The sequence below is a fragment of the Amphiprion ocellaris genome, chromosome 13 (genome assembly GCF_022539595.1).
Source record: "Amphiprion ocellaris isolate individual 3 ecotype Okinawa chromosome 13, ASM2253959v1, whole genome shotgun sequence".
Classification (NCBI taxonomy): domain Eukaryota; kingdom Metazoa; phylum Chordata; class Actinopteri; family Pomacentridae; genus Amphiprion; species Amphiprion ocellaris.
In genome coordinates this window covers 35,527,950-35,551,806 of record NC_072778.1, presented here as the reverse complement: position 1 = coordinate 35,551,806, position 23,857 = coordinate 35,527,950, and the positions used below count along the sequence as shown (strand labels likewise).

Genomic DNA, 23,857 nt, shown 5'->3' with positions numbered 1-23,857 from the left:
AGAAGCACCGAGGAGATTTTTATTTTTTTTTGCAACACACTGGATTGCATTTCAGATCAGCTTGCATCCCAAAGCCAATGCAATTATGCAAAGTGTCCTAGCAACTAATGAAAAAAATAAAGTATCAATTTCTATTACGACGCCCCATAGTGCGAACATCATAGCAGAACTAATGAAACATGAAATGGAATTTTATTTAGCATTTTCTCCTAAAGACTTCTTTTTTGGAGAAGGTCATCGGTGCCAGTTACATGTCACTCTCTACATAATATAAAAACACCACACATACTTAATATATGATAATGTATATTACACAATAAATACTACACTGTGCTTTGATTTCCTTAAAATATTTTAGTGTCAGCAAACGTCACTGACCATCCTCTTGTGCCGTTATCAGGCCAAATTATTCCAATACTTTGGACTTTTTTATAGATAAATAATACATGTCAGCATGTTGAAATATCAACATAAATACTAAACTCAGCAACTTCAGTGTTCTTTTTTTTTTTTTTACTCCTGTCACATTTTTAATCACTGTGAGCTCATTTTTTCACTGCAATAAAAAGTCCTGCATGTATATGGAAACAGCACAACCGCTGCTAAATGAAAATAGAACTCAAAAATGTCTTTTGTGCTGTATGAAACAGTTAAAGTGACAATATTCCTAAAATATATTACATCAAAACCTTGATGAATTATTATACCAAAATTGTAGAAAACCTGGAATCAACACGTACAAATGTTGTCCAAGGAAGTAGTGACTCTACATACTAGATATTTTACTACTTGCATTTCTGTTTAAGTTTCTGCTCTTGTTTGGGATACCAGGAATTGCTGCCTCAGCCCAAAACACACGCATAATGTAAAACATTAAACCGGACACGTGCTAAATATTAGCTTGTGGTAATACTGTGCAAATGAGAAAAAGCTTCTGGTTGTCTCCTAGCTGCTCCGTGTAAACACAGCCTGCAGTTCAATCCAGTTCAGCTGAAAAATCCCTGAATTTTTGTCACATGGTTGTGGATCGTAGCTGAAAATAGTTTGAATTGCTCTGTCGAGTAAAAATCTTTTGTTTTTCACACAATATAGTTAAAGTAAATTATGCCAATTTTTACATAAGACATGTAGAATTGTGAGATTCTGGTGAAATAGCAGGGTTTTAGGTGCAGGCTAATTTTCCTGACAGAACCATATGTCCCAGATGAGGAATTATAAAGAGGTCAAAAAGTTATTTTTTTTTTTTTAGAAATGTTTGTCTCTCTGATAAATAATGTAATTTTGGTGATTTTTGGGGGGGTATCTTATCAAAATCTCTAAAGCTCACAAATTCATACAATAAATCTTTCCTAATCTGTAAGAACAAAAAAAAAAAAGCCTCCTGTGACTCATTGATCCCAGATAAGGAAAACTGTCTTGTGTTGGAGGTAGATTAAAGTTTTCCCCTTATTTGTTGTCTGTTCCATTAACTATTTTACCTAAAAGGTCTTAACCTTTTGTGCAAACCTGCTCTTTGTATGTAGCTGCTCTTTTTATTACCAAAAGGTAAGAGAGCCGCTACAATGTGTGAGCAGATTAATGTCTACTGCAACAACAGACACGTGGTTCTTATCATGCAACACGATTCATTGTTCTCAAAGTAATTTCTTGAGCTCTGTGGAAAGACGTACACAACTGAGATTGCAACAGTGCTAGTCTGATATTCTGAAAGGATGTTTTTCATCTAGTACACCTGGAATTGAATCCACAGTGTACTACTGCACTTCACAGGCTTTGGGCTTCACCCAAAGACAGATTTAATTAAAAATTCTGGACTGTATGTTTGTTTGATCATCAGATTAAATAGGAAATTCAATTTGAATCTTCCACAGAAGGTCAAAACGGCATCATTTTGTGCCCATGAAATGTTATATTAGATGCACAGTGCAAGAGACAGAACCCAAATGGGACATCTTGAGCAAAAGTCAAGACTAACCTTCCAGAGTGCTGTGCTTTAGAACCCATAAGAACATCCTGCACACTTCTGCCTGCACTTATGTTGCTTTCTTAAATGTAAAGGTCAGAACAGCAATACCTTGACAAAATTAAGCCTTGGAGGAGTACGGTGGACGTAGGTGAATATTAGAAGTATATCCTGCAAAAGCAGCTAACCCCTAACCCAGCACTGGGGCTTAAAGAAATAAGAAATAAGTCAATATATGGGCTGTCCAGAGAATCCATTATGTCATCTTGTGGGCTTCAGAAGAGATGGAGAAAGGGAGAAAAAGCCTGAGGCGATGCCTGGTAATAAATGTGTGTTTATGTGTGCATTCAAGTGTGTGTATGTAACATATAGCATCCTGCTGGGCTTCACACTCGCCTACTGGAGGTGGTTTATGTGCATTCATGACACAAGAATGAGTGAGAGTGTTTGCTGATGAATGTCAGAAAGTGGCACCGCTGTGTGAGAGCTGGACCGTGGAGGATCAGGAGCAGAGGATCGGTCCCATTATTACTCCCCCGGTTGGACATCTAACCGACATTTTCCCTTCGTCTCCTCTCTCTTCTATTTACTTCTCCTTCTCCACTTTCTTCTTATCTCTACTCTTTTCATCTACCTCCTCCTCTCTTTCTTTTTTCTCATTCTCCCTCACTTTCCCCCCCAGATAATTTCACACTGACCTCCTCTTCTTATTTGGTCTCACATAACGCTTCATGCACTGCATCCCACTCCTCTCCTCCTTTCCGTCCTGTTCAATCAAGCCTTATCTTCTCCCACACCGGTTACACACAATTTGAAAAAATATCAGTCCTGTGCAGGAATGTATCTGGGACATAAGTTTTTTTTTCTCTCTCTCTTTCTCTTACAGTCTGCTTTGGGTGCTGTTGAGGACACAGGGACCCCAGGGCCTCCACTGCCAGCTGATGTTGGGTGCAGGTAAGCCATAGGCGGTGCATGTTAGGGTCTGGCTGCTGCCGCTCGGGTACGGATTAGACGGGTCAGCCACTTCTTTCTCATGAATCTGAGGTGGAACTGAGGAAGAGAAGAGCCAGTCAATCAATACAAGCAGCCAAGATACTTAAGATTGACTGTGTAGAACAAAGAAACACCCCAGACTAGCAGCCAGTCCCTCGTGGCAAACACAAATAGAGAGAAAATCAAACTTTCACTCCCTTTTAGAGTTATGAGATATGTAGGTTTAAATGTTTCTGAACCGTGGGAGGAAACTGTGGGAGGAATGTTATAAGAACACAACAAGAACATTAGAAAACATAGAGGGCAGCCTGGTGAGGTGAACACGAGGAGAATCTTAACTCCTAAGCTTCCCTCAGAAAGAACTCCACTGAGCAGATACTTTTACATTACAGTATTGTGTATATTTTGGAACATAACCAACTAGAAGTGTGAGTCTCTGTAATGTTTTGCAGTTTATTTGTTCTGTTTCAGGCTTTAAACAAACAGTTTCAGTCCCAACACCCTCCTGATAGAACAGCTCATGCAGTTCCTCAGTTCAAAAAGCCTTTAAAAATTCTCCTGTATAACATTTTATTCTTTCTCTGATTCGTTGTTATTGATCTTTTCAAGGTTGCACTGTCTAATGTTTTATTGACTTCTTTTAATATTTTAATTGTTATATTCCAATGCTTTTTGTATTCTATTGTTCTTGTAACTCCAGTTTTGAAGGCGCTACAGAAATAAAGTTTATTAATCTCACCATCAAAAAGAACCCAACGTGTTGAGTTTAAAACTTTCATTTTTCTTTTTTTCCAACTAAATCACGACTAAACAGAAACATTTATATGTAAAAAAAACATTGAATCAATACACTAATTTTCCAACTCTATGTTTTGCTTGTGGCAGCACTGTACCATTAACACAGTCCCACAACCACATAATGTAGCCTGTTTCAGAGTCTATCTGACCATGTAGTAATTTATCAGCTGCACTGGATGTCAGCCATTAGTGCTGACAATATATTGTTTATGACAACATTATTTAATGTTATTGCTACTTGAATTCACTTTATGTATTCATTTATTTAGCCATTCATTCTTTTATTTATGCCTTCATTCATTTATTAGGCTATATTTAAGGATTTATATCATCGCATATGCAGCGCAGCACACACCCCATGGGGCACCTGCAGGGGGAAGAGGTACATTTCAAAAGGGTATTTGACTAAAAATAGATTAGTCCAATCTATGAGTACGGTTCCCCTACGTCTTCAAAATGCTTTCAAAATAACGTAGCTGATGAATTATTGCCCCAGACACCAATGGTACAGTCCAACCACCACCACAAAAATACCTACAAATTTTAAATATTCAATATTTTTTTTATACATCGCAAGTGAACAACTAAGAAATTAAACTGAGAGACAATTATCTACATGTGCAATAATCGAAGAAATAAATAATTGAAGTTTCAACTCCATTGTTCACTTGTTTTAGATTGATGGTTTAAATTGAACAAAGAGCTGCAAAGCATCACAGGGAAAGCCATGCAACACAATTTTGCATTAACTAAAAAACATAAACACTTAATACTGTATTCTAAAGAGGGGAACAACGGCATAATTATTGCATGACCCTTCCATAATTTTAGATATATATTGCAACTCCCCTTATTTATGATTTATCGTTTGTGAAAGCTTCTTTAAGAAGTTGTATTTTCTTTATAGTTTGGATTCATCCACTGCAGAGACAAGATGATGCTGCATCCAATTATGAAGAGAGAATCAAAAATTACAGGTAGAAATCAACCCTTTGTGCATTACTTCTTCGTTGATGTAAACTTTTTAAATGAAAAACAAGCAGCTTCTTTTACATTTCTGATTTAAAAGTAAAAAAATACATCTCCAAATCCCAATTTTAGTTCAGATATTACACATTTTTGAATCATAATACCTTCATAGTTCAGTCCAACCATCATATAATGCACACATCCTATGTTCCTTAAGCAAATATGCTGTAAATCTCTGTTAACTTCACATCCACTGTTGCACATCCACAAAACATCTGTCATGATTCCCACTGAGGCTCCACAGATCAACATACCGTTGACAACCAGAGTGATGTTGAGCCTCCTCTCCAGCGTAGCGGCACTGTTTTTCAGCACCACCGTGTAGATCCCAGAATCCTCCTGACAAACATCCTTAATCTCCAAAGCGTGGTTAAGGTGCATCCTCATCCTCTTCATCTTGAACTCTGGCCGCTGATTTATCAGCTTTCCATCTTTATACCTGGACACAAACACAGTCATTACAGTCATTTCAGCTCTCGGCTGTGTGGGGTCTAATTATGTCTCACTATGTTTAACGAATACAGAGATTCTCATCTTACCATTGCGTTTCAGGTGTGGGGAAGGCCGAGACATTTACTTGTAATTTAAAGGACTTCTGGCCAGCTGTTACCTCCACCACAGGCCCATTTCTGTAGTCGAGGTTGATAAATGGCCTTTCTAGAATTGGAATCATTCAATCATTTACATAAATTGCTTCAAAAATGTAAAGTTTGGATAACACTCGCCCGCTGTCATCTTGACAGTTGGCTCTAAACAAATGTTGTAGATATCTCTTTTGTAGAAGGTGGCAGCTGTGAAATCACACGTATTGTGAATACAAATGACTGCAGAGTTACAGCATGAAAACATTACAAGCGTTGAATGAAATATGTATGTTCAGCCTGTTTATACCAATAAATCACTTCCTGCACAAGAAGTGGTTCAGAGGTTCAAGCACATTTTCTTGCAGTGAATCATCAGAGTCAGAGTCAACTTTACAGCCCAAGGCACTAAATATTTAATAGTTCTTTGATCGTGCTCATTAAAATCCAAACTAAACTGTATAACTCTATCTGAATAAGAAATATCTTTGTCTTCTTGTTATGAATGGAAACCTAAATCTGTAAGAAACAAAACGTATCACTGCTTAAATTAAAACCCTGAGGCCTTTCTCCAGTTATTGGTTTAGAGGCTAATGGTGACTTATCTGAGCTAATGGGAGCACAGTAAATCTGCACTGATAGTCCTTCATGATGGACATTAGTGAGTCAGCCGCTGGCTCTTACACTATGAAACTGTCCCACTACATTTTAACCATCACTGGTATCTCATAATTTCAAGTAACATAGGCCTGCTTTGGACTCTACAGATGTCAGTGGCTCCATCAGTTTGACTGGAATATCTCAACAACTATTGGAGAAATCAACATAAATTAAGAAAGCTTGTCCAATACTTTGGATTATAACTACAGAGAGATTGTAAAGTTTGGTCATACTTGTGACTCCAGTGTGGTTACCTGCTTATGTTTTGTTTGGTTTAAAAAGTTGAATAAAGTATTGAAATCTATTATAGAAGGGAAGACATGAAGAAAAGAAAAGAGCAAGAAAAGGAATCCTACTAGGAGAAATTAAATCATATTGCCAAGCAGCTGTATTTTTGACTAACTATATGCAATAAGCAGCATAAATTCATAATATATATAGCTGATGTTCCACTTATTTACAAACATGGTAAACTGTCTTGTTTTGAGGCTAAAAGGTCTCAAGAAGTTTGTGGCTGATCAACTCCAGTGATCCATTGACTTTGTGAGTTCTAATTGCGCCCTCTTTGTGAATTTGCAGAATCAGCTACTGTAGAAGCGTTAATGAGCTTCTAAGGAGCATAAAACTGAGCATCAAAACCCAACATATGCTGGTATTGCTAGTATAACCAGCATGCATTTTGCTTTATGCAGTTTTTCTAGCAGGGTAGTAATGGACAGAGTGCATTTGGCTAAACATCAGCATGCTAATCAATCACAACATGTTCAGTCTTGCAGAGCTGCTAGCATGGCAGTAGATCCTTGGCTGCAGAAAACTGTGTTTACTGTGGATTTTAGGCAGATTGATGTATTGAAAAAAGAAAGACAGACTGTTCTCAACGATTACTTACCATGAACTATGACCTGAGTTTGATGGGTTAGTGTTGTGTCCGTGCTTGTGACGTTACAGCTGTACGGGCCGGTGTCGGTGACATTGACGCTATGGATGGTCAGAATGCTAACAGCCTCTGTGGCTTGAGCCAGAGCTTCTCGATAGGGCTTAGTGTCCACCCAACTGTTGGTCTGACGAGGGGAGGAGAGACTTACTGTGAGTGTCACCATCTGATATTCTGGATTTTTTTTTTGTAATTTCAACATGTGACTGTCCGCTGAGTACCTCCTTGCCAGGGTACGACCACTGAATGTCCACCCCGGTGTTGAACTCCACCAGTGCTGTACAGTTCAGGGTGAGGGCCTCCCCCACTATCAGCTCCACCGGGTCCTCAGGAAACAGCTTGACATCGTAAACCTGACTTCCTATCCGGGAAAAAAAGAAAAAAGGGGTGGAAGGGGGGAGACACAGTTGGACAGGGGGGAGGGAGACAGTGAGAGGAGGTCACAGTGACACTGTCAGCAGTTTTTTCCTTCCTCGCAGGACCAGAGGAAATGACTTTCCTTTGGAGCAGAGGAGCCATCGTACTATAAAGAAGCTGTCTGTCACAACCTCGCACTGTTTCCATTCATGTGCCAAGCTTCATTGCTGAAGGAAATTACAATGGAATGCAGTGAAGCCTCAGTTAAAGATAAGAGAGAAGAAGGCAAGAAAACCTTTGGACACTGGCCAGTGAACCTGATATTTGAGCTGCAGTCACTGGAAATGACGCAGCATTAAAAAAAAGCCTGATTGTTTAAACACTCCATTAGTGTTCAGAGAGAAGACTCGCTATGAGTTTCTCCTCTGACTGATGCGGCTGTTACTTTTGGCCGGCAGCGGTGGGTATGAGTTTCCCTTCGCCCTCTGAAGAGCGAGGTGAATGATCTCACACAACCTAGCAAAAAAAGCCTCCGGGGTCCCTTGGAGTTCACATCGGGAACCTCAACATAAAGTCTCATCTCTCTGACTTAGTTTCCTTAAATTAAATTATGCCTTCCCTTTCCTTTCTTTTCCTTTCTTTCTTCTCTATTAATTCTGCTGGCATAATGACTCACATTAAAAAAAGGGAGTTGTTTTTGAGGAAATGACATAATTCAATAAAAGTTCGAAACTGAAATAATTGGCTGCCATGAAGAATTATGGTGACAAAGCGGTCAGTTTCTTGATTTCCCAGCTAATTTCTCTTTCAACAAGATCTGAGGCTCAAATATAATTTTCAATATTTGTGCTGGCTCGGGAGTGTTTGTGTAACTGTTGAAGTTCAAACTGAAACTGAGACTTTTTCGAACCTTTGGAGTGAGTGTTTTACCTGTGGTGTGGATCAGGTAGTTGGCAGATTGGTACTCTTTGCCTCCCAGCATGGCCAAACATGAAACTCCAATGAGCATCGGCACACTGTCAATGATCTGTCTGGGGATGGACCAGCCTCGCTTGTTATCCCACGTCATCCCGTTCCTCTCCAGAGGCGTGGGATACTGAGAGGACACACAGAAATAATTCAAATCACTGATCTGAAGCATCATTTGGCCGCTTCGATTACAGGAATGGAGCACGAACCGCGTGGAGAGTGACGTTCAGATCCGGCACCGTGACCAGACACGGCACTACGACTTGCATGGAGAAGCGTGTGATTAAAATGGTCTCCAGGTCGCTGTCACCGTCTCTCCGGAGGAAGGGATGCTCGGGGTCTGGACAGAAACATGAGGCTGTTAAAGGATGACCCTGATAGCAGCTAGGTGGTAATGGCAGCTATTACTGGGGTAACTTCATGAACAGACAGCATGATCCCTCACAGCCTGATAATGACCCACTGGACGTCCCTTTATGTGGAATTTATCATGATTACCAACAGCTCAGTGTGTCCGCAACCTCGCAAATAGCATTAGGTGCCACTATTACACATCAGCCGAGAGACAGACAATCCTCCTCTGAACAGTGTTACAATTTCACCACAAGCAGGGGCATAATCTCTCTCCTCTGTTTCATCCCTGACACCGTGATGGTTCCCCTTTTATCGTCTGGCTCACAGGGCTTTGCGGGACATCGCGCCAATTGTGTCGCCAATTTACATCACAGCTGTTATTTCCACAAAACCTCGCATTCCCACAGCAAAAGAGAGCAAAGTGTTGTAAAAACACTCTCCTGTGACTTTACTGCAGCAGCCAAAGATGATGTTTGACAACCACCTGCTCGCTTCTTTTCTTATTTTTTCCCACAATTAAGCCTCCCTGTTATTTTCACACTTTGTCGCTCAATGCTGCAAGGCCAAACAAAGGGGCCAATCAAAAGGCTTATATTTCCACCCCGCTGCAGTCTAAATACGCAGAAATAATACACAACTCCTCGCAGTTGAAGTTCTCATCAATAAATCGTTGCAGGTATTAGACTGCAATCTAACACCTTTTGAAAGAAGAATCCTGTCACCAAAAGCAGGAAGAAGGAATGGCAGCATGTGTATATTTTAAATGTGCTTGTTTATGTGAGTGAAACCCTGCAGCTGTACAGTACATTCACATCACACTGAGTGTTTAGAGGACACATCAGACGGGGTAAAGGGTCGACATCTTCCCGTCTAATTGAATCCACATGTGTCCCTTCTCATCCCACCAAACGCTGGCTCTAATTTATGAGCTGCAGTTTCATCTGCTTCTGATCAGCCCCCCAGTTACATCTGTGGAAACTGTTTTGGCACCTTGTCAGAGGGGATAAACAGGCATTTCACACTAGTGGACTGGTCAGCAGGACTCCTCCACATGACAATCATCTGCCTCTCGATCTAAAGTGTAAGTCAACTCTGAGTCTAAAAGTTGGCTCTGAAATCTACATTATCGCATGCCAAGATCTGTAGCAAAACACCCACTTCTTATCAGATCTGATACTCTTATAAAACACATGAATAACCTCATAAAAAAGGTGACTCAAAAGAGCGTCGCTGTTTTATTTCAATATTTACAAATTAACAGGATATTCTTTCTCTAATTAGAATGAGCGAATGAACTGATCTTCCCTGTCTTTATCAAAAGCTCTGCATCTCTAATTTCCGAAACATTAATCCTGCCAGCTTCCACTGCGTTACCGAGGCCAACTCATCAATTCCAGTTCTAATAATGCGGCCACCTCTTTAATATTGAAGTTACATTCAAAAAGGAGATCTGTTTCAGCAGGACAGCTGTGGTTTTCATGTGAACCTCCCAAGGCAAACAGAAGTAAAGATTAAAGAGTCCACACAGCCAAGGAGCCAAAGAGCTGCAGACCAGTTCAGGCTGGCAAGAAGATGAGACGCAGTCTCTTCAAAAGCAACAGCAACATAAACCCACACACACATATAGTCTCACTAAAATCATTTTTATTTATATATATATATATATATATATATATATATATATATATATATATATATATATATATATATACATAAACTCCTATCAGAAATAACGTGTTTTGTTAAAAGTGACACTTTAATTTGCAGGGTTGATGCATCTACACTCTGACTATTAACTCTAAAAGAAAAAAAGAAAAAAGCTGTAACAGCCCTTTCTAATGAATATTTTATGCTGAGCCAGTGAGGTTAACAAGTCATTTCAACGTTTTCAATTTTCATTTTCATGTCAGTGTCAGCATTAATGTGTGTGTGCGGGGTTGTGGGAGTGACTCACCCCTCACAAAGACATAAACGCTGACGGCAGTGGTGCCGTCAATGACGGCCTTGACATCCTTATAATAGCAGCGGTAGTGTCCCGTGTCTTTTCCCTGCGCCCCGTTCAGGACCAGCCTCTTGCAGTAGGGCCTCCCCGGCTGCCCTGAACACTCACTGACTAATGCCACCCTCTGACCGGGGGCCCTGGTGCTCGGAAGCTGGGCCTGACGGTCGGTTAGCTCCTGTCCAACCACAGTCTGGTCAGGCCAGGCCCAGGCCAGAGTGCGTTGTCCCCTGAGGAGACACCGGTGGAAAGACATGGAAGAGATTATTTTGATCTACTTCAGACATGCCACATTTAATAAATGCAAAAGAGAACATAAATACACAATACAAAACAAACAAAAACAACTAAGCCACATCCAAAAAAATAAAGACTTAAAACAAGTAGGATGAAGTTTACCTTACTAGCTCCTACATTTCTGTACATCTCACATCTTACTGTTTCCTGAAACATTTACTGTTCCACATTATTCTATTTTTCAAGCAATCTTACTTTGTATTCTTTTAAAAATAATTTTATACTTGTGTTGATTTAGAGACCCTCATCCAGATTGTTCCATAAGTTTACTCCACACATTCATAAAAATCTACTCTTCATAGTGGTGCGAGCAAATGGCTTTTTAAAATGAAAATTTCTTCCTAATTCATAATTTGCACTTTTACTTCTGAACAGCTGTTCTTTGTTATCAGGGAGTAAGTTTGGACATATTTGCGATGTTTAATTTAACTAAATCAATGAATTTTAATGCATCTCCTTTGGAAAACAATATAGATTAGACCGTAATTAACAGGAAAAAATGGACATTAAACTGTTTCAAGCCAGATTTGTTCAACAATGAGTTGAGTGTGTGTCTGGTTGTGCTACAAATTCCTCTCCGCAGCCACACATCTCTGTTTCCTTTGTGCTTTGTCACATAAATTCAGTTATGTTAACCCGGAGGCCTTATGAGCGAGATTGAGAGGAATCATAATGGCTGTCTGAAAACCAACAGCTACGCTTTCACCACCTGCCTCTGCCGAACACAATCGTCCACATTTGCAGACGGTGCCAAAATGTGATGGCTGGAAATCACATAAAAATGACAGAGGGCGGTGGAGGTATTCGGCGGGTTATTTTCCAGCTCTCTGAATAATGTCTGTCTGTGCAGGTTCTACAAAACACTGTAGAGTCTACAATGAAGACCTCCTGTCGGTGGTGCGGTCAAGTGAAGTTTACCTCCAAACAACTATTTAAGGCCCGTGTTGGAAAAAGTCCAACATTATCCCCAGCTTTCCAAAGACAGCACAGAAACTAAATGTTTAATGGAGCGAGCACTTGGCAGCAGAGTGCGCAGTGGAGATTTCATAAGGATAAAGCATGGTTATTATGACTGAATTCATATCTCACATAGGCTCAGTTTAAACCAGCGCTTGTTGTGCTTTAGAACAAAAAATCCCTGTGTGTCTTTGTGACAGCCTGTTGTTTGTATGATGTAGATCATGTCGAAAAGGTGCTTTATCAGTGTGGACATACTTCTTAGTCAAACAGAATCTGATCTTACACAGAGTATGTTAGAAAATTCCCAGAGAACAACCTGTAATTTGGGAATTCGTAAATAAAATCTACTAGTTTCCATCAAAAGCACAAGGCGTACAAAATACTGTGCACTGAAAAATGTTTCACAGCAGCAGTTGGTTTAAATTACTACCAGCATCCTCAGCAACGTAACTCTCATTTAATTATGTATTTGTGGCATGCCCAGTAATTGACTTTTACAGTTTATAAATGTTGCAATATTCCACCATATTTTAATGTGTTTACTTTATGTATTTATTTTTGTAGGTTTATGCTTTGTTTTACTACATTGAGACTCTAAAATGTCTAAAAGTTGTATAATCATTTCATAAAATGCTGGATTTCTGTAATGCAAACTTGCATGCTTTGCTCTATTTTTACAGCAGCAGACCTGTTTAAAAGGTTATTTTAGGATATTTTGCATATACACTATTGTTAAAAGGTTTGGGGTCACCCAGATAATTCCATGTTTTCCATGAAAACTCCCACTTTTCTCCATGTGCTAACATAACTGCACAAGGGTTTTCTAATCATCAATAAGCCTTTCAACACCATTAGCTAACACAATGTAGCATTAGAACACAGGAGTGATGGTTGCTGGAAATGTTCCTCTGTACCTCTATGGAGATATTCCATTAAAAGTCAGCTGTTTCCAGCTACAATAGTCATTTACCACATTAACAATGTCTGCACTGGATTTATCATTCATTTCATGTTAGGGAAAGAAAATCTGTATTGATTTTTGGTAAATGTCTTTAGTATCTTAAATTTGTTAAATCTGTATGTTGTGTGTTTTTCATCAACGGTGAGTCCTGCACATGCGCACGTCCACAGTCCTGAACCACACACATACACACACACACACACACCACACACACACACACACACACACACACACACACACACACACACACCACACACACACCTACCTGCATGTAATAGTGAGTGTTTCGTGGACGGGGATCACGAGGTCGTCTCTGGAGCTGTCGAGGATGGGTGGAGTCATAGAAAAGCCTATCACCAGACCTGAGGGAACAAAACACAGCAACTGCATTAGATTCATGTTACACAGGTCACCCAGGACCTTCTATGGTTATGACAGAGCTGCTGGTCGGCCGTCAAATCTCCGAAACGCATCAGGAATCTGAAATCCGACACGCTGGTTATTACATTTACAAGCTGTAAGGCAATCTGCAGCTAAAGTGCTCGGTCGCCCAGAAATCATGGCCCACTCATTGAGGCAATGCTGCCTCCTCCTCTGCCTCCTCCTCTGCCTCCTCCTCCCCTTGAAAGCCACAAAGACCATTTACCCTTGATTCATTACCAATGCACTCACATTCCTGATTTGTGCTCAGTTAATATGACCAGTCTTGAATGTCATTGCCATCTCAGGGTCTCCTCAGGGTACTATTAGCGCTTAGCCAGGCTCTACACCTAGAGTCTATCATATATAAAAGTGTCACCATGACTTATGTCCCACCTGGATAACATTACAGATGAAAACACACAGAGTGACAGCAGAGACTCACTATTTGGTAGCGGTGAGGATTTATGTGCATTTGCAAAACAAACAACCATTTGTCACATCCGACTGTATTTGTGATCTGTGTGTAGGAGCTAATGTACTGTTTGTTTGCACCTTACCAGTTCTGCTTTTTCCAGCTGTTTCAAGGACAAATAGAGCAGCATCATAAATATCCAAACACCTATATTAACCCTTCAAACCCCAAAACTCAGAAGCAAATTGGAAAGGCATGCTTTTAAGAAATCCGCAGAATTTCTTCTTTGATTACAGCTAGAAAGTAGTGATGGCAGTTCCAGCTCTTTTAAGAGAGCCGTTTCTTACAGCTCTCAAGTGCCTCCTCAGATTTAAATTAATTTATGACCAAAAATTATGTGTACAAAACAAACATTATATCAAATGTTTATTATTCATATGACTTATTATACTCACCATGGAACAGCGCTGCAAAAAATACATTTTAAAGTACAAAAACAAATACCCATCTCACTTTGACAAAAAGATCCAATCTCTGACTGTGTAATTTTTATAAACTTTTAACTATTTACAGTGAAACAACATAGAGAAGCTTAGAGAATCACTCATAATCAATCATAGCCTTTTGCACAAACTGCCTCATAGACTCTGGGTTGGAGGTCCAGGTGGTTGTCATGGTTACTGGATGATGCAGTCGACCAGGGTTTCAGCTACTGGGTGGCTGTGGTGCTCAGATATATGTGTGACCAAACGTGACATTGAAAAGAGGTAAATTAGAATAGAATAGAATAGAATAGAATAGAATAGAATAGAATAGGGTTAGGGTTAGTAGGGTTAGCTCTAACCCTACTAACCCTAACCCTTCTATTCTGTTCTGTTCTTATAGAAGTACTAATTTCCACCACTGTGGTAAACACAGTAGCTGCTTGTGCCAGTTAGAGCAACACAAATACAGCTCAGCGATCATCATGCGCTTGCATAATGCGACCACTTGAAATATTAACTCGCACACTCTCAAAAAAAAAGGTCACAAATGTGACCATTTTGGTTGCAGTCTGGAGCCCTGATGTAAACACAGCAACAGCAACAACTACAGTTGCAGTAGTCAGACTTGCATTAGTAGCAGGTTCATTTGCTTGTTGTTTTTCTTTGATTTAAACAACTTTGGATAACCGTGACCTGGATGAATGAGAAACTACACAGACATTTTTCTTCCAACTGCACTGATGGATGTCCGGTTCTAATGTTCCTGTTTAGGTTATTTGTAGAACCTGCTAGATATGAGATTTTAACCTTGCATACTCAACACTCTGCCTTTGCATTTTCAATGTAAATGAAACACACGATTTCACCACACATCATGTAGTTAACCAATCAGGTGCGGCTTGAATAGAAGAAACAAAAAAGTGCTTCCGCTCCTCTCGTTCATTTCAAAGAGCCGTCTCTAAGAGCTGTTTCGTTCACAACCGACACATCATTACTAGAAGGTGTAAAAATTTTTTTTAAAATGTCTAATTTTCAACTTTCTGATGGTGCTTCAATGTAACAATTCAGGAAAATTAACTAATTCCAAGCCTGAAATTATAATATTTCATCATAATCACCTTATTCTAAAGGTCCTTTTTAAATAATAATTTTAAAAAAAAAATTTCCAGTTACTAAATTTTGTAAGAAAAAAACAATTCCTGCACTCTTTAGCACAACTGTGAAGTCATTAGTATGTCAGCAGTAAGCAACAGTAACATGACAAAAATTTGGCTAAATTCTGTCTTTACACAGAGCAGACAGGAAGACAAATATGCAAAAATAACTTAAAATTAAGTAGGTAAACATCTGTAGTATGTAGATTCACTTGTTTTTTCAAGTATTGGTAACACTAGTGGGAAAATTTCTTACATGTTGATTCCATGTTGTTAACATTTTCATAAAATGTCCAATGACAGAAATTCAATCCTATTTTTTAAAAAAAGTTGATTTATGGCATTAAAATGGTGTCATACTGAGCAGAAAGTCATGGTCATGCCGCTTCCATAGAGTTGCAAGATTTTATATTGCTGTGAAAAATGAGCCCACAGTGGGTCAAAATGAGAGAGGAGCACAAAACAGTGAGTTCAGAGGGTTAAGCAAATTTCATACACTGCAGCACAAAAGAGCAGCGTGTGCACATTTTTAAATAACTGACTCATGCATCTTAAAATGTGTGCAACCCCGACAGCAGACCAGACACCAGCGGGAGAAAGCAGTAAGAACGTTTCACAGTCATGACCTGCTGCCAGTCAAAACCCAGAGCTCTGGACAGCTGCAAATTTTGTACACAAACTCCAGACCTTCAACACATCCTGCTGCCCAGGGAGCACAATGGAGCAAAGTTATTCTCATGTAAATATTTTGTTAATCGTGTTTACAGTAAAGGCTGATCCCAGTGGAAGGAGACTGATCAGACCAGGTTCCTTCCAAGACAGCAAAAAAACAAACAAAAAAACCCTCAAAGACACCCTCAACTTCATGGGTCAGTCCTGTAGTGAAAGCATGCAAAGTTATTAGAAACTTTTATTAAAAAAATTATTTGAGGTTGAGCTTATTTGCTGTCTTGGTGAAAAAATCACCACTCCTTTCATATCTAAATATAATATCCAAATATGAAACTACAATCAGTTCCAGTAGTGGCCCTGTGAACAATGCAGGAGGCATCTGCAACAACATCTTCTGATGATTTTTCCAACACTGCTCATTAATACCGATCTCCTTTAATCTCATGGGTTGCAAACCATGGCAACGGCAACTACAAGCAAAACAATATATATCTCAACTGTGTCCAGGGTGTTCATCTCCTTTTAGTGCCTTCTGGAAACAGCTGCTTTAAAGCTCGTTTCCGTTATAGTCACTGCCGTTTGCAGGGTTTCTGTATTTGGTTGTGTTTTCTTGTATTTGCAGTGATCTTTACATTTGATGTGGATTTTGTTTGGAGTCTTTATGTCAAGATAAACAGCTGTTCAGCTTCATTTTTACTTTATGGATGTGAGAGTGGTGTCAATGTTCACTTGGCAAGGAAGTAAGTAAGTACCCTTCCTAAAATGGTGAAATGCCCTACATACAGTGTGCACTTATTCTTGTCCTCTTACTTTCATAATGAAAAAAAGAGAAATGTTGTTTGACACTTCAAATATCCATGTTCGTCATATCTGCTTCTGTCTTTGTGCAGAGATTAAAGGAACAGATGTGTAAGATTCAGGATTTCATGGCATCTAAAGGAGGTTGCAAATCCTTTCTTTGCAAGCATGTAGAAGAATCTATGATGGTGTGAGTGTAAAATGCCCCTCTGTAGAGCCAGTGTTTGGTTTGTCCCTTCTGAGCTATTATAGACAGGAGATAGGAAAAGTCCATTCTAATCTAGCAAAAACACAATGATTCATAGTTACAGATCATCATGCATTGATGAAAACGTAACAATTATTAAATTCCCATTTTAGTGGTAATAAATCCACTTATATTCTGCACATCGGTCCTTTAAAACTGAAATAATGTAATGATTTAAATGCATGCACAGCCCTTAGAAAAACAAAACTGAATGTAAAGTGTGAGAGCTAATATTGCAGAAAACAAACATGTTGAAGGCTAAAGTGGGAAGTGGTGTCAGACCATGAAATCATTCCCAGCTTGGCTCCCAGCAGGGCATTCCTTCCCTGCTCCTTTAGAGATCTTTAACTCTTCCTCAGAGGACCAGCAAGGTTCCCCCCAGCATATTGTCTCAGCTCTGATGTGAACCTGCCACCAGCTTCAGTCCCATCACCACCCCTCTGCAGCACAGCACAGCTTTGTCCAGTCTCCCTCACACCTCCAAATGCCGAGACGCCAAACTGTGTCAAAAGAAACATGCAACGGGGGCCAACATGGGCCCCCCAAGAGCAACAGGCGAAGGGGAAAGTGTGAAAGGAAATTCCTGTCAGGACGGATTTTTACTATTTTAGGAAGACCAGATTTCCTTCGTTGACACTGAGGGAGGCGAACAAGAGCGATCATCTCCTTGAGTCCTGGCCCAATCTTCAAGGGGAGCAGATAGATGAGCTCCGGACCTCCCACACCTTCCCATTAAGATCTCAGTGTCTCCTGTTGCCCAGCAGAGCTTGATGCAGAGCATATGGCAACGCCTGCCATGTTGGATCTCACAGCATTACATTCAACTGCACTGCAGAAGTAAAAGGTGTATTCGAGGTTTAGTTGAAGCACAGTTTCAAATAAATCTCACTTATCTCTCTTCTCTGGTGGATGAAGTTTGAAATTACATTTAGTCGCTTTAAACAGGTGTTTTAATTTCAGCAGAAATGTGAAAATTAGGTTTTCTGCTCCTTTAGCATCACAATGTCCAAGTTTCTTCAAATTCAACTACCATTTTCTAAAGTTTTCTAAAGAGTAAAGAAAAGCAAAGAGATTACAATATCATGTTTGACATTTTACATCTGAAACAGTGAATTATTAAGTTGGAAATATTGAAAAGTTTAAGCTGACTTTCTGCAAATGAAAGTGGCAGCAATGCAAACTGTTCATCTGAGAGTAGACCTAGCTGGAAACATTAGCATTATTATTTCTTGCTAACTTAATTTAATTGCAGCAATTCATTTAAGTTGCTCCAACAATTCTCATTTTCTAGTGTGACTCAAAAACTAGAGGTTGAGAGATCAGCTTTTCAGTTTTGACAACTTTGAAGCTGCACTAATCAATATTTTTAAATTGATTAAAGATTAAATGATGTGTATTACTAGAAGGTGTGCTGTTATATGGCCGAATGTCTTTTAGCTTTATGGAGCATTTTAGATTTTCAGCTCATTGGTTTGGCTTTTTGACTTGCAACTTTAATGATTTGGTTCACTCTCAGGGCTCTCATTAGTTGACTGCTAATGAGACTGCTTCAGGTTATAGTTGACGCAGTTTTTTAATCGATATAAGCTTTAATAAACCCACTATTTGCCACCTGCTCAGTAACAAACAGCAGACGGCTCACAAAGAGCAGGTAAACATCATGTAGCTGCTGAAGATCCAGACATGAAGCTCAGGAGGTGGTGGAGATCAAACCGGAACTAAAAGTAGAGTGGATATTATACTTATATGAAATGGGAAGACAGAATTACATCTCCGCATAAATGCTGCTCTGTAATTGCTGGTTATGTTATTAGGAAACAATTAAAACAACTTTGTAGCAGATCAGAAAAACCTTTATATGAATGAGTCTCTCTGGGAGCAATATTTAGACACAAAAACAAAAAAGTCAAAACACTAATTATATCATGCAGGAGAGCCATAAAAAAAATAAAAAATTATACGTGAGAATGTGGACAAATGACTTGTTTTGATCGAAGCACCTTTTTCTTGATTTGGGCCATATGGAGCCCTCCAACTGTGATAATATCAAATAAGACAAGGTCACAGACAGCAAGCAGAGTGCTGCCCACATAGATCTGACTTCATGCAGTCCTGTCTGTTGATGGGTTTTACATCAAACTTGAACTGTTGTCATCAGGAAAATTTGAAAGAAACTGTTATGATATAAAAAATGTGTATGCTGTGATTTTAAACATATTCCCAGGATAATGGATCTAGTGTAAAACAAATCAAACAAATCGCTGCACATTTAAATACAGAAGAGATTCAACAGCAAATGAAGAAAAATGAAGGATGTCAAATATATGGAAAACTGTGCACAGGCTGATGTGCAGAGCCACGAGTTTTGCCTTCTGCTCGATGTACAGACTGATTGATGAGCCAAATCTCCATTGTAGCTGAGTCTCAGTGATGGATGCTTCCCTTGCAATCTGCTGAGAGATCGCACACTGACAGACAGGATGCAAATTGTAAATCTCTTTAAAACGTCATGACTGACTAGCATGCTCTGAAAGATAAAACACCAAGATGTTGGAGGTGTATCTTGGTGGGCCAAACCAGGAAAAGAAACATACAAGGAAGACGGCTATTTGATTTGAAAATGCTCCAACATACAGTGGACGTGTCTATCACACTACAAGCAGAGTATCTCCAAACCAAAAGGCAGAGACGGCATTACGCCCACATTAAGTCAAGCTAAAAGCTCTTTGACGTCAAGCAAAACAGATCATTTAAAGTGACAGAATTTTACGGCAAATAGGAGCTCAGCACTTCTTACACGGTCTATTTCCGAGGTGAGTTCGAGGATAACGGGCTTCTCATTACTTCAAGTCAAGACTTTCTGTCTCTTATAGATCACTTGTCATCCTAAGTGGTTCCCTCATCACTGCTGAAGGAAGTGCAGTAAAGTCGTAACTTATACAGTACTGGGTGGCAAAACAGCCACCCGCCTCTCTGCAGTTTGGACACTTCAGATTGATGAGATTGGTGGGAAGTGGACATTTCTTAATGTCTTATATACTGTAGGTGACTCTCATGCATGATGTTCCAGGAGTCTTTTCACCCTCAGTTTCACAGCAATGGAAATCTTTTGTGCCAGATGTCAATATCTTCCATACGGATGCACTGCATAATGCATGGGCTGCACTGTATAACCCACCACCAGACAGGGAGGCCTGTCAGCCAGTCACAATGTTGAAGAAAATCTATAATCCCATTAGTAATTGTTTACATTCTGCCAAACACAATTAAAAGCAGCCTTTGCTTCAGTGAAGGTCTCGTGAAGCCAAAGAAAACACATCAATTCTTAGAAGTCCACTGCTGATAGCATATCTTGTCATGATAATAAACACATTTTCCTGCTGTGACCTTTCATGCAGCTTTTCATGACAGCTTGTCGTGACTGTTATCACTCAGCAAGCTCATTTATTTTAATATGCATTGAATTGTGAAGTACAAAAAGGTTAACAGCTGCCATATATTGTGCAGGCTTTGTTCCTGAGCAGCAGTTTGGGCTGCAGGACAGTCAGCAAACACAGTCATGTAGGTGGGCAGCGACTGAGCTGAGCTGCAGCCCGACTGTACACATGGGTGATGCTTCGACAAGAAAAATGACTGTTTGACTTCAGTTTTTGACTTAATTTTCTTTTGTTTACTCTATGATTGACAAGGTTTGAGCTATAATTTCTGTTTACATTACTGAAGAACATTTCTGAAACTGCTTTTGTGTAACATATTTTTCTAACATTACATGCAGCCATGATTTCCATTCATTTCTGAGCTATTTAATGGAGTCAGTTAATTATTATTTTTTAGATAGTTTAATTGATTTAGCTTTTTAATTACAAATTTTGCTCTGAGAACAACATTGTAAAATATATCTGTTAAAAAAAATGAAAATCTACCAGCAAAGGTGGAATACGGTGACATTCAAAACTGTAAAAACTGTGACTATATATATATATATATATATATATATATATATATATATATATATATATATATATATATATATATATATACATATATATATATAAGCAGGTTTATATACAGTTAAACAAGAAAAGCACTCAGAGAGGGCAGTGCTCGGCCAACGCTGTTCATTCCCCCATATAGCATTCTCAGAAATGCACTATTTGTTTATTAATTATTGAGAATCAGAAATCATCATTTAAAATAGATGTACCCACAAACAAAACAACCTTGCGCTGAGCACAGGTGTGTGTTATGTATATGTATGTTATGTACGGATACCGAAATACACAACCTAAATATGTAGCAGGCGGCGGGAATTGATGGGACTCAGAAACACCTCCACAATTTAATCAGCTGTTCCTTGGATCATTTCCAACGGATAAGTCCTGATAAGTCCGTAATGGTCGATCTGTTGTAGGATCGCAATCATGTGATCATGTAGTGTTCACTTGTTGTCATGGTTACAGTGACGCTGTGCCGCTATCTGGCAATGATACAGAAATCTTTAACTAATCTGTGGATCCAGACTATAAGCTGCATCACTGCCAAAATCTAATCACTTGGTCCTTGTGTCATTTCTGACCTTCCCTGGAAATTTCATCCAAATCCGTTTTTGAGGAATGTTGTGCACAGACAGACTGACAGACAAACAGACAAACATACGCCGATCGTCACGTAACTCCACAGAGGCTCCACCACCTTGGCTGAGTAAAAATTGTGTCATCTTAAAGTCAAACACCAAAAAGAATGAATTGTCATCTATAAAATAAAATAAAATAAAATAAAATAAAATAAAATAAAATAAAATAAAATAAAATAAAATAAAATAAAATAAAATAAAATAAAATAAAATAAAATACAGATTTTTAATATGGGCATGATATACAGTTTTGGCCTGTTTTTTATGCTTAAAATGTGAGTTATTGCTTTTATTCTGTGACTTTGCAAGATATAATTTATATTTTAACAAAACAGGGAAAATCTGTTGTCAGATTAAATAGCACTTTAACACTTAATTTTATGGTCAAAGATTAAAAAACAATAATTGCCATTTATAAAAACATAGATTTTAATTGAGGTCTATGTTTACAGTTTTTACCTGTTTAGTGGTTAAAATTCAAATTAAAAATGAATTGTCTGTCATTTTCCTAGATATCATATATAATTTAACAAAACAAGTAAAGTCTGTAAAATACCATGCTTCAAAAATTACTGTTAAAATCTGTTAAAATCGGTTCATTTTCTACAGTGTAAACCATGGCTTTTGGGGAAGTTTACTTTTTTGACTTTTTTATGGTCAGAAACATCAGATATGAAATTTCAATGACACTGGATTCATCTTTTACTTCCATTAGTCCCGCTAATAGGAATATGAATATTAAAAAGATGAAAAGGAGCCGCAGCTGTCCGCTGTCGCCACAGATTCTCAGATTTGTTCTTTTGTTCTGTTTTACAATGAGTGGCATCAAGTTATTTTTCCTATCTTTGAGTTTTGTTTTTTAATTTTCTATTATCCGCAATGCTTTGATAGTGACACCCAGGATAGTATTATGCCAGTGATATTATTATGAATTACAGATACGACAGCCTCATGCATGAATCCAACATCAATGATAACTTAATTTTGGACATGATCCACGGTGGTGAAGACAGAAAAACGCAAATGCATGGCAAGAATACCATATTCTTCCCCTACATTTCCACATATTATATTTTCATTTCTAATTAAGAGAATTCAAACTCCTCTTGGCTCCCCTGTTATTTGCAAAATTGATTGCATTACAATAGAGTAATGAAACTGCGTTCATAGATTACACTAATTCAACTCATGTATTTCCAAACTTAACAGGATTTGATTAAAGTTAATGGCTGACTGGAAGTTCAGAAAATAGACTCCAACAACGTGGTTTACAGGATGGATATCAGTAATGCAGGTTGTATGTGAAGTTAATGATACGTTGAAAATATAATAAAGCATGCAACATTTTTTGTAGATAGTTTACTGTAGCCAATAGCAACATTTATCTATTCAGAGTGACTCCTTGGCCTAAAAAAAAAATCCAAATGGACGGTGATTGGTGAATGCAAACACGGGCAGTGAGCCAGAAAAATATTTGAGCCTGGTTCCCCTGTTTTCCCATGCATTCCAGCTGCTGGTGCAGAGATAAGCAGCAGCTCTGGGTGATTACTCCACCAACAAAAAGCAGCATCACAGTTTAACCTAGAAAGATAAAGAGCACAATAATTCCAAGTTGACTTACTCCTTCTGTTATCCTGTGATTACACAGGATATAAACACACAAGCTGAGATGCTAAATACTTCAGACAGATAAATGTTGCCTGAACGGAGTCTGCCAGTAAGCTATCAATTCTGTCTAATTTTCTGCACTTGAAATGACACTGATTCCAATGACTTTATAAACTTTGCCATTCAGAGCAGCGATCACCAGGGACTGTCAAAAATTGAAAAAGGAGCTCTTCATTGCAAGTCATTTGACATGCTGTTGTATCAGAGAGACAATTAACTGAATATGTCCTTGTAAAGAGAAGAAAAGCATGGCATTGCTCTTAAGAAACACGACTATCTTGTGAAAACCCTATTCTCACTGTGGGAGTAATGTATGTACCCGGCCCTGGAGCCAGCTGTCTGCCAAGCAAACAAGAACCGCAAAACATTTGTTTAAAGCATCAGCTAAAGAGAGGAGCTGATAAGTGCTTTCGTAGGTGAAATGTAATTTAGATAAGGCGGCGAAAACAGTTTGGTTTAGGTCTCAAATATGCCAACAATGTGCCAGAGATCACACAGAGCTGGTTACAT

At 38.8% G+C, this 23,857-nt stretch overlaps 1 protein-coding gene across 1 annotated transcript in view; it reads right to left on the bottom strand.

Moving 5' to 3' along the window:
• flt4 (fms related receptor tyrosine kinase 4) overlaps positions 1–23,857 on the bottom strand; it is a 59,939-nt gene that overhangs the window by 24,100 nt on the left and 11,982 nt on the right. Inside the window, exons 2-10 of the mRNA XM_023285718.3 lie at positions 13,121–13,217; positions 10,593–10,867; positions 8,494–8,624; positions 8,246–8,411; positions 7,180–7,319; positions 6,914–7,085; positions 5,323–5,440; positions 5,038–5,222; positions 2,848–3,013 (exon numbers count right to left, since the gene is read on the bottom strand). Of these exons, the coding sequence (XP_023141486.2) occupies positions 2,848–3,013; positions 5,038–5,222; positions 5,323–5,440; positions 6,914–7,085; positions 7,180–7,319; positions 8,246–8,411; positions 8,494–8,624; positions 10,593–10,867; positions 13,121–13,217 (1,450 nt within the window). The remainder of the gene's footprint in view (positions 1–2,847; positions 3,014–5,037; positions 5,223–5,322; positions 5,441–6,913; positions 7,086–7,179; positions 7,320–8,245; positions 8,412–8,493; positions 8,625–10,592; positions 10,868–13,120; positions 13,218–23,857) is intronic.